Genomic DNA, 11984 nt, shown 5'->3' on the forward strand with positions numbered 1-11984 from the left:
TACACTATGCTTGTACGATAGGGTCCCTACGTGAATGTCCAATGCAGTTCCAAACACAGGCTAAATATGCCCATACATGATACATCAAACATGCACAAAATAACCACAATAACAAAAACAATGGGAAATCAACTATCATAGAAAAATGACTAAACAATTGAGATGAGAAACTCAAAATTGTGTAAAATAGTAAGTGCACTAGATTTTGGTTGCTACATGTCTCTGTCTAGGATTTAAGCCGCAAAACTTCATCCAAACAATTCTTCAATTATCTCAGAGAGGGATGAGTATGATCCGAAACCACTTGATATAACACCTACTGTAATAATTGTAACACAAAGTGCTATCTGTAGAAATAAGGGGGAAAATTTGAGTCACATTGGAGGTAATCATAAATACAGAACAAGCACTAAAAGCTTGAAAAGATTTGGTCCTGTAAAAAAAAAAAATCTCATGGTCTAGCTTTGCTACATAATCGAAGTGTATCCTGTTTTAAATTTGTAATGATATCAGCACGTTACAATTCAAAATTCCTTTTGTTTTTCTTTATTGATTTTCCTATGTATTCTTTAAGTTGCATTGAATCAACATGGTATGTTTACAAAGCCTTGAGTATTATGGAGAGGTAATAATCATACCTGAAAGCGTGTGATTCTGCCACCCCTTATGCTTAGGAAACAAGCCGAGGGAAGAATCAAGGACTGCATCAAAGGTTGAACATATTTAAATGAAAGCCATGATTAGTACCTTTAGGAGAGGAAAAAGATGATCTTAAGGGAACTTACAACAAACATTGTGAGTAAAGATCCAGTCAATGACATCACCAAACCTGCGAAAGTAAATGCAATTCATAGTAAAGCACTAAGTGCAATGATAAAATGATTTATCAAAGCTAATAGGTTAATGAAATTTGTAACCAGGAGTGACAAACAAACAAACCATAAAAAAGGCGAAAGGTGGAGGGTAGAAACCTTGGTTCAATAAATATACTTAAAATAATTGAAAGTCATTCTTAAACCTTGGTTCAATAAATTTACTTAAAACTTGTTTGATTTATGCACTAATTCTCGAGTCAGTTGGCAAAATGTTGAGTCGAGGCACTTCTCTTAGCACTAAACTGATAAAAACTATACGGAAGAAGAACAACTTACCGAAAAAGGGAACTGAAAGACCAACCACCAGTGTAGAAGCTACTAGAGCTGTTCTGATGAGCTTGGAATATATATTAAAGTTGGGATTGCTTGGGGGTATCAACTCCTCTAGACACAGTGCTACTGGAGATAGACTCAATGCATATGTGGTGCTAATTAAGAAAAACATCTATCTTCATCTTCACAATGTAGGTACAAATAGATTGAAATAAATCAATTCTATGTTAACTCATTTTAAAGATTTAAGGGGTACTCTCAATGAAGAGAAAGCAAGATAAGTTACATGATTTACTTGTTTTTTTTAAAAAAATCAAAGGCAGAAATCATGATAATGAAAAACATTCTTAATTTGTAGCATTCCTTACTCACCTGGGGAAAAATTGAAGGAGTTGGTAGTGCCAATCAAGCAACAAATTTGCTGGCTCTTGGAAATATTTTTATTTATGGCAGAAGTTATGATTCTTGTTTCTCTTATATTTCACAGGTGCTAAGAACTTGTATTAATTATTGAGTACATTATTTAGGTAAGCAAGCACAAATGCATTTATTTAAATGGAGCACATGAAGGATATTTGGTAAATGGATTAACCACCTGCAAAATAAGGCCAAATGCTAATGAGATTAGCAATTTATATGACTGATAGAATATGAATAATATGTTGATATATATAGATTGGGTTAACAACTCAAGCTAGTTAAGAAAATAGTAATCTAGTTAAGAACATACCGTAGTCCACACAGCAATCTTAGAGGCCACTAAATCTTGGGGCATGTTAAGAGTATACTGAGAGAATGTTCCTTCTCCAAACGCTGAGTAACCCATAACAGCTACTGCAAAATACAGACTTGTACAAATAGCAAAACTACATGGAAAAAGAATTGCATATGGAATTAGATCAATATTCAATTCTGAAACAGAAATACTACAGAAATTAAAATTGTTTCTTCTTTTTTGTGTGTGAGGGGGGCGTTAAAGTTAGGTGGCTCCATTCCAAAATCTAGACTTAGTTGTTTTTGCAAACCATGTTCATCCAAATGAGTTACACAAACTTCACTTACCAAAAACTAAATTTCTTTTTACAACATAGTATATTTCACACATAAAGAGATTCAAGCCTAACATCCAGATTCCAGATGATACGCTTCATTTACCTTAGCCTTTAATTTACCGACGAGAGTAATTTTTATGAGATTGGGATGAATATATTTCGGTTATATCAAAATAATATATCGATAATAAAAAATTTGATGTCATGTAATCATTTGAAAAAGTCATGACTTTTCAAATTCACGTTACTTGTATATCGTAATTTTAATCATTTAATTTTTTTTAAAATAATTAATCTTTTATGATAAAATTCAATGGACGATATATATTTCTCTTGATCTCATATACAAAAGACCGCAACAGTCTACACTACATATATTAAGTTAAAAAGTAAAAGACTTAATTACACTTTTTATCACTCATGATTTACAATTTTGCTAATTGTCATTAAACTTTTAAAATTGTATATTTTGTCATTCAACCTTTAAAATTTGTACATTTTCACTCATTAATTGTTCATTGACATAAGATATTGATAGCTTACAAAAAATACTATGTTAACATGACACGTCAACATGTCATGTTTATCAGTTATCGTTATCATATCATATTAATAGTTAACTAATTCCACACTAGAATGAGAAAAATACAAAATTTTAAAAGTTTAGTGGCAAAATGTATGATTTCAAAAGTTGAGTGGCAAAACATTTGCAAAATCATGAATCTTAACTAATATAAAAAAAAAGTGCAATTAAACTTAAACATTGTAATTTGTAAATGATTAATCTAATCGTATTTTTACCATACTAAGAGGACTGCAGGGAATTGATTCCGATTAGCCATAGCAGTGTAGAGATTTGGGAACACAGCATGCCCTGCGTAGCAATAACCATAGAGACCCATTGCAACAGGAAGAGTAGTAAGATTGAGTGTTGTTGTTCCTCCCTTGGCATCAATTGCAGCATTGTCCACCAAGCAAACCCATAACAAGCAGAAAACCACTAGAAACGTTGCAATAACTCCGCAAGCTATAACAACATTGTTAGAAATGTTATTATGATCATGTCCAACATATGTAGTGTTGGGATACAAAGAGAAAAAATAACAACTTATACACATACTCTAATGTTAGAGAAACCTTTTGAGTGATGATCAAAAGTAAAACTGTGAGAATTTAGTATCAAAGTGGACAATATCTCATCATTGTGGAGTATACTTGTGTAATAACCTTATAAAAATAAGTACATGGAAGAGAAAAAAGTTGTAAAGTTGTACCTGAGATGTAACTCAGAATGCGTAGATCACGGAGCCACACAGTAGGAAGAAGAGCGATGCTGGTTACAATTGCAAACAAAATGTGTGAATTTATTTCAATTCCACCCAAACTAATGTGTGCGTTTGGAAATAATGTAGACAAGTTATCGCTCTCCACAATTATGTACTCAATGCAACAAGCCTGCATCAAAATTTGTCATTGGTGAAGTCATTATTGCCATTGCCATGAGTTTAAATGGACAAGTGACAAAAGCTAGTCAAGGAGAATATATAAAAAGAAACCAAAGCTAGACACAAATTTTAAATTAATTTGACCCTTTTTATTTGTTTATAAAATTCAATCTATTATGTTTCAAATATTATCATTGTTTTTTATAAAAATACTCTTTTTAAATTCATTTATTAAGTTCAAAAAGTAAGGAGAATTCAGTTAATTTATGTATTTTAAAATACAAATGGCCTCAATTCTTTTTCTTGAAATACACAAATTTTGGAAACATATATTAAATATTTCATCAACTAGGGATAATTTTAGAAAAAAAAAATTAAGATATATTTATTGATCTTAACTTAAAAAAATATTTTTTTATTGGTAAATGTAAGCAATAAGTAAATTATGTTAAAGAGATTCCAATCCACTCATTTTTTTTATCACTCTAATCCTATGTCATTTCCCAATACCACCTATACTACCTTATAACTCTCTAAAATTTAAATTTTCTTAATTTTAATGAATTAGTTATTTGAATTTGAGTACAGGGTAATAGAAATAAACATTTCTTTTTTGTTTGTGGCAAGTTTGCAATAATAGGAAAAGTAAACAAGAAAGTATCATTTAATTTCCCTTCATTTATTATCCTACATGACTTTTAATAAATTTATCACATTTGAAGTGGTTCGATTATTGTCTAATACATCACTATTATATTCCAAGTAAGTTGTTTTAAATTTTTGTTAAGGGAAAAATAATATATTCTTACAATAAAAAAATTAAATATACAATTTACAAAATGAAAGTTTTACTCTCTTTTAGGAATTTCTTCTTAAACAAATACAAAATTGTTTTTAAAAAATAATAGTTTAGATAAACACATAAAAAAGTATAAAATTATTTACTTTAATAAAATAAACATTCTTTAAAAAAAAGTTTATACAAAAGAATCCAAAATCCTGTATTATAAGTTCTTAAAATTTAATAAACTTTTTTACATTTGAATATATATATATATATATATATATATATATATATATATTATCACGTTTATACAATTTTAAAATATTTGAATGCATTACATAAACACTTCTACAATATTATGTCATTTCAAAAATTAAAAATTATAATTAAAAATACATTAAAAAACTAGTTAAGTAATCAATATACTAAAATTTAAATATCACAAAATATTAAAAACAACTACTCATTATTTATTTTTTCATTTTAAATATAAAAATTTAAGTGTCATAGATTAAAAAAATTATGTGAGACACAAACAAATTCACCATACACCTATCGATAATTTTTAAAAATAAATATTTAATGATAAAAAATTGAAATATAAATTAAGGTGTCAAAATTAAAATCACATATATATATATATATATATATATATATATATATATATATATATATGAATATCACAATATATAAGCTTAAAATATTAAGGCTAAATTTTATTTTTGGTTCTCTATTTTTATTAAAATTAGGATTAATATCTCTATTTTAAAATAGGAGATCAAAATTATATATAAATGAAAATAAAGAGATCAAAAGTGCAAGTCAAATATTTATCATTCATACTAATAAATATATCTACATATATAATAAAAGCAAATAACTATTAAAAAAAAATCAATCACTACACATTATTGTAGAAAGAAAAATATAAAAATTAGTATTAATGCATAAAATAAATTACTAGAAATACATAAAATTATAAAGTTATTAAAATAAATTACATGTTTTAGTGAAAAAGAAGAAAATATTTTAAAATAAAAAAATACAAACAATGGATAATTATAATTGTTTTGTGTAGAAGATAATATATATATATATATATATATATATATATATGTATAAAATAAAAAACACTTTTGATTTTTATATATTCCATATTCTCTTGCCATGACAAATAACAGTAACTGAGATTTCAAAGGAATACTCACAGAGAGAAGGCAGAAATGTACTTACATATAGTTCCATGTACAATATTATCTGCATCCAGAAAAAAATATATTAAAAAAGAATTCGAAGAGATTAGAATATGATTAATGGTTATTGAGGAAGACATACCGAAATGACAACACGTCCAGTGGTACCAAAAGCTGCTTGGCCAATGTCAGGGTAAGTCTCAAGGCCAGGTTCACTATCCAAGCAGTAACGCAAGAGCAAGCCTGTGTAAAAGGAAAATATTGCATACAATAACAGTATAGAAAGACCAGCCCATCCACCTTCTTTAACTGCATAAGGGGTTGAAAGGATTCCTATTCCACAAAGGGCATTTATGCCTGCAAAACCCAAACACAATAATCATAAATTAATACATGCATGCTTCATGTATAACCTTCTTAGTTATGTATGTAATCAGAAGTTTCACTTTAGCTTTAAGCTAAGCTAAGAGATATGCTGGTTTACCAAAGAAAAAATACATGCTACTCAAATTTTAAGTATATGAAAATTACTAAGACCGATTTAGTGATTCAAAATTGAGATAGATGCATGAAACTTTAGATACAATATGATAGGTAATATTTTTTAATCAAAGTTTGAATGTTGTCTTGGTAATGTATATTTACATAAATATATACTTATGCATATTATCATTTTACAGAGGTAAAATTCTAATTCTGACTAAAAACAAATCAAAAGCATTTATGATAGTGTATCCAAGTTTTGTTCTTACTATATATAAAAGAAAAAAGTGCATGGTCTGTGTTTGTTACACTTCATCACACATATATGCAATTGTTTCACATACATAATTCTGATTCACTTAATTTTTTACTATAGAATTTATGTTGGATGATATCTACGAGAGTAAAAGAGTGAGTCGATGGGGTTTTAACCCAAGTGATTTTTCTGTTAAAAATTACCTTGTTTGTAGTTAAAACAGAACACAGAGGCTCAAGGTTACCCTAGTGTTTGTATGTTCAATCGTATTCTATTAATGAGGGAATAGTTCACGGACGCTTTCAAACAAGCATGGTTTAAAAATTGTAAATTCTATCAATGCTATTGTCTTGTGGAGCTGGTTAATAAGCTGTTGCTAATATGGTCCCTTTAATCAGAGGGAAGAATGGTATTTGAGGTTTGATAGTTGGACTAAGATCACAAGTTGTAGGAGACACAAGAACATTGTTCATTGGAATATTAGACAGTGGTGGGTACTATTTCAAGTAACTGTTAGTTTTTTATTCATCTGAATAAAGTCATACAAACACAGAAATGAAGATAACAAGCATGAATCAGTTTTTTTTATAATGTTTTTATTACCACATTTTAGTTGGAGCTGCCAAAATATCCTCAATCATATAATTGAGGTCAAAAAGTTTCTCATAAAAAGATGAAACTACTGCTAGTTAAGAATTATACATACCAAATACAAAAATCTATACACACTTCAGTTACTTTTTTTTTCCCGCCTAGTAAATCATATATATTGTACTGCTTCCTGTGTTTACGACATACATAATATGAAAAATGCTAGCAACACATTTTTCTTATGTCACTTTGTATACACTCTTATTAAGTGAAATTCATGTGAATCTCATTTCTCATTTGGTTGGTCTCATTTCTTAACCAGTGCACCCCCATGAATTTCAATAAATAGAAGATGTGTTTTGAGTGTTATTGCGAAGAATATGTTACTAGTATTTCTAATATCATATATTTTTACTAAGAATGTCTTTTATTTCATAATTTTTTATATGATATTGATACAAAATATCTATTGATTTCCTTGATTAGTAATTTCTGTTAAAGAATCTTATTCATTACTTTTAGTGAGATTTTCCTTCTGTTTCCCCAATTATATTTTTTCCATTCACAATACTTTTGAGTCTGATATCTTATTTAAAGGAATCAAATTCAATATCACACAAACTAACCACTTGTTGATTATCATTTCATATTTTCTTTGGCATATGGGGGTTCATTCTTTTTCCTAATGATAAATACCCCAGAACCAGAGATCACTACTACTTACCATTAAGCACAGCTTGTCCAAAAGTGCATTGGCCAGGAATGTGAGCTTCATGGGAAATCTTGGAAACATCTTTCCTAATGGAAGACTTCCTAGAAACTAGGGGAGGAAGCAACTCTGGGGGTTGCAAGAGTGATTTTCTCTCTGGTGGCACTATCTCTTGAGTATGCCTCCTTATCAAAGATGAAGAAATAAAAGAACTGCCTAATCTTGACAGTGATGTGGTCCCCAGAAATCCAATATTTGGTGATGGCACACTACCATATAGATCAATGGATTGCCTGAAACATTATTCATTACATAAAAATAAGTACTAAGGTTGATAAATATCAGCAAAATGAGGGATGAAGAAACAGAAATTCAACCAGCAAGGGTGATGAACAAAAAGGCAGATTCTGTTTTCACTTTTCATCATTTCAGAAAGTTAAATAATTAATACAAATCAGGTTTATTAAAAAAATGGTTTAAAGTTTTGTCTAAAAGTAATACACCAGAAGAGCTTTTGGAGATGTAGTTATAACTTATAAGTTCAGGGTAGAAAATTGAAGGAAACTACATATTTTTAAAAGGCATAAAGTTTAAGGTGGCTCTGCCTTCACTTTATCTCTAAATTCAACCAGAGTAAATTGACACCCGAGAAAAGATTCTCTAGTCACTTATGAAATTCTGAATAATAATTGTTATACATTAAACAAAACCAATTTAACTTAAAAAATCTAAACCTTTCCTGTAGTTAATTTTCAACTGCAGGAACTTTATTATTATGTTTTTCCATGAAAATATCTACTTAGGATCCTAAAGCTCATAAACCAAGACTAATTTAAGTTTGCCAAACATTCTTTCAACATTGTGAGAATTGTTTCTGCAATTACTAAGTCGATCTCCTATCGTCGAATAGACTTTACAACTGTCTACTCATTAAGAAATATTACTCCATTTAACTTCTTTAACAACATTTACTAAGTTACATTAGGTAACGTACTATAGATTGAGTTAATATGTTATTTTGCAACATTTTTTCTAATGTTATTATAAATAGAATAACATTTTTTGATCTTAATATTATTTTTTTTAATTGTTTTCAAAACTAAAGTCTTACATTGAGTAAAAAAAATATTGCATAAAGAGTATATTTTTTAATCTCTAATTATTTCTCAAAATTAAAGTCTCATATCGAGTAAGTAAATGACATATAAAAAATATATATAACCATATAATGGTACTTACGTTAAATAAACTTTTATATTTGATATAAATTTAGTAGTGACTAATTAAAAATGTTTTCAACTTTGAAGATCTCCTAGAAAACTAGGAATCATAAATTATAAGTGATAGTGATATCTATATTAAAATTAATTATTATTTGATAAAATTAACTAAAACTTATTAATATTATTAAAATATTAAAAAAAATATGTAACATTTGAAAAGTATTACTTAATTATCTAAAATGTTATTAGTCACTGCTATCGGCAGTGGATACTCTGGAGACGAATAAAAAGAATTATAATATTTAATAATATGTTATAAAAATAAATTAACAAAATTATACATAATTAAGTAATATTTTTTAAATGTTACTAATTTTTTATTTTTGTAGTGAAGCTTGGTTTCAACTGTAAGAACTGAGGTCTATTGTGGCACTTCATTTCTCTCCATTTGTTTTTGTTACATTATATTATTACTTATAGCATCTATGCTTTTGTAACTCTTCTACCTCTTTTAGTGGGTGTAAATTAGCATATGGATTTCTAGGAATGTTTTTTTTTTTTTTTTGTTTAACAATGGGCATAAATTCTTTTCCATGATTTATTTGAAAAACACTCAATTAGCCACTTCTCAAAGGTAAAGGATCTTTTTCACATTACAAAAATGAAAAATAAAAAAAAAGTCAAATGAATTGCCCGAAACACACTCATTCATGCCAGATCGAAACACACATGAAACAGGAGGTGCTGACCTGTAACTTTGGGGCCATGCGATACTGTAACTTGCGGGTTTCAGTGACTGGTTTTCGTTGGAATCATTCGAATAAAACGAATCGTTTTCGTCGTTATAATCTTTATGTTGCAGATCCTTCTCCACATCATCATCGCTCTCAATGTACATACCATTATCTGAAGCAGAGTTCTTCATTTCCTTTCAACCAAGTACACTCTCTGTGATCCAAAGGAATATTAATTAAGTGCATAAAATTATACCCAAAATCACAAATCACAAATCAAACCACAAAACAAAAGCATTAAAAGAGAAGAACAAATGAGATCAGAGAAAATAGCACATGTAAAAGCAGAAACTTTGGGACTTATACACTTTAGATTTGATATCTCACGAAAACTTACAATTCAAAATCTGGGTTTGTCCCCTTTGGATCAAAATGCCACTTTAAAACGACACACAGAAAAAAAAAAAAAAAAAGAATTAACATGGGCTTGACCCAGATAAGCCAAAATTTCAAACCTTCCTTACACGATCATGTGACATGGATCCGAGTCAGATATACATGAGGTTAGTTTTCTCTGGTGTTATTATGGTGCATGCTTATCCTCACTTTGTTTTGTTTAATGTGAATAAAAACAAACAAAAGCGAACCAAATCATACAAAAGGGTGTTCAGAATCCAGATCAATCAGAAACAACGAGCTTCACCTTTCTTATGTGTCTTTTTCTCTAATGTTGGATCATTGACGCCTCTGCTTAACACAAACGTTATCTTCTCTGCCTCTCTGAACTATTGAACGTGAACATCCCCAAAAACTTGCGTAGTGTACTTGTTTTTTATATGTCCAAATTCGGAGAAACATGCGAACAAAAGAATAAAAATTAATAAATCATTAACCGTGCATTATTGTATCTAATATTAGATGGCCATGAATACAAGGCTGGATTGCGTTTTGCACTTTTGCATGTGGGAGTCACGTGCATGGATGTGGCGATCGCATGTGCATTTGACAAGACTAGCACGGGTCTTGGTTCGGAAGATTTGACAAGACTAGCACGGCTCTTGCTTTGAAAGGTTTGGATTTTGAGATGGTGGTGATGAGATTGGCACACTTGTACATTCTCCATCTCATGTGTTGCATGTTGTGGAGTGGACCACCACAACTCATCTAATCATTGGCTTAAAAAATTGTAACGGATATTTGTGCAGAATAATGTTTTCCTTGTCTTTCAGATGATTTCTGAAAGGGATAAATATGTTATGTTTTTAGTTCTTAAATTTAAATTCATCTTTTTTAGTGATTTTAAATATTTTGTTTTAGTTTTGAGGGTCAGTTTATTTAAAATAAATTTTCAAGTGAAATTTTTTTAAATTAATAATATCTTTTAATAAAAAAATAAACAGATTTTAAGATTATGGGCCATTTAAAAAAAGTTATATTCTCATATCTTTTAGAAATATACCTTAAATGTAAAAGGTGACTTTTAAGTTATAGAACCTTTAAAAAAATTATATAAATGTTAATATAAAATAATTTATTTAAAGAAGGTTAAATGTAACACCTCAGTTTTCAATAAAGTTATTATTATTATTATAATAATAATAATTATTATTATATGATATTTGGTCATAATTATTTTAATAATTATAGAAGAATATTATTTTGTACGTTTTAAATAATTATTGTTTTGGACATTTATTTTGTACGTATTAAATAAGTATTTTTTTATTAGCATATTTAAATAAATATTTATATGTTTTAAGAGAAGGTTGATTTTATATGATATTTTGTTATTGAAATTATATTATTATATTTTGGGTTAGAAATATAATATTATTATAGAGGAAAAATATTTTATAATATACATGTATTTATTTTATTTAATTATTTTGAGGAAAAAGAGAAGTGGGTTAGAAGAGAAGGAAAATGGGTTGGGTTAACCCAGCCCAATGGATTAATTTTAAGGAGTCATGTAGCGTTAACCCTATCTACCTCATTTGCGTTCTGAAGGGTTAGAAGAAAAAAAAAAAGAGAAACAAAGATCTCTAAGGAAGAGTACTCAGGAACGACCTTAGATCACACCTTTGTCTTCTGCTCATCCAGGTAAGGGGGGAGTAAGAAACCTCGCTCTGGGTGTGGGATTGTATGATGGGTAGTGGGATTGGCCCCCAATCCTGTGTTTGCTGTATTTTTATGTATGCTCATGTATGAGGGGTAGAGCTGTCAAAATGGGCTCAGCCCGGTGAGCCAACCCGGCCCACCACGGGTTCGAGCCGGGTTGGGCTAAAAAATTTTTGCAAATTTCAGTGTGGGCCAATTTTAAACCCGGCCCACTAACAACCCGGCTCACCCGGGTTCAACCCGTGGTG

At 29.1% G+C, this 11984-nt stretch overlaps 1 protein-coding gene across 2 annotated transcripts; it reads right to left on the minus strand.

The window, feature by feature from the left end:
- Window positions 1–109: 109 nt before the first annotated feature.
- On the minus strand, window positions 110–10511 carry LOC109810239 (amino acid transporter AVT1C). Of its 2 annotated transcripts, none has more exons than XM_083060471.1 (13): window positions 10322–10511; window positions 9634–9832; window positions 7677–7954; window positions 5765–5979; window positions 5663–5686; window positions 3475–3655; window positions 3002–3227; window positions 1879–2014; window positions 1720–1743; window positions 1152–1293; window positions 786–829; window positions 639–701; window positions 110–347 (listed from the first exon to the last, which is right to left on the minus strand). In XM_083060471.1, the coding sequence occupies exons 2-13, from the start codon at window positions 9807–9809 to the stop codon at window positions 249–251; spliced, it is 1608 nt and encodes a 535-aa protein (XP_082916597.1). In that variant the 5' UTR covers window positions 9810–9832; window positions 10322–10511; the 3' UTR covers window positions 110–248. The 2 variants fall into 2 exon arrangements, with proteins under 2 accessions (XP_082916597.1, XP_082916598.1); XM_083060472.1 differs by lacking the exon at window positions 10322–10511 and adding an exon at window positions 10016–10079.
- Window positions 10512–11984: the final 1473 nt, after the last annotated feature.

The sequence above is a fragment of the Cajanus cajan genome, chromosome 7 (assembly GCF_000230855.2).
Source record: "Cajanus cajan strain Asha chromosome 7, NIPB_CcT2T_4, whole genome shotgun sequence".
NCBI classification, from domain to species: Eukaryota; Viridiplantae; Streptophyta; class Magnoliopsida; order Fabales; family Fabaceae; genus Cajanus; species Cajanus cajan.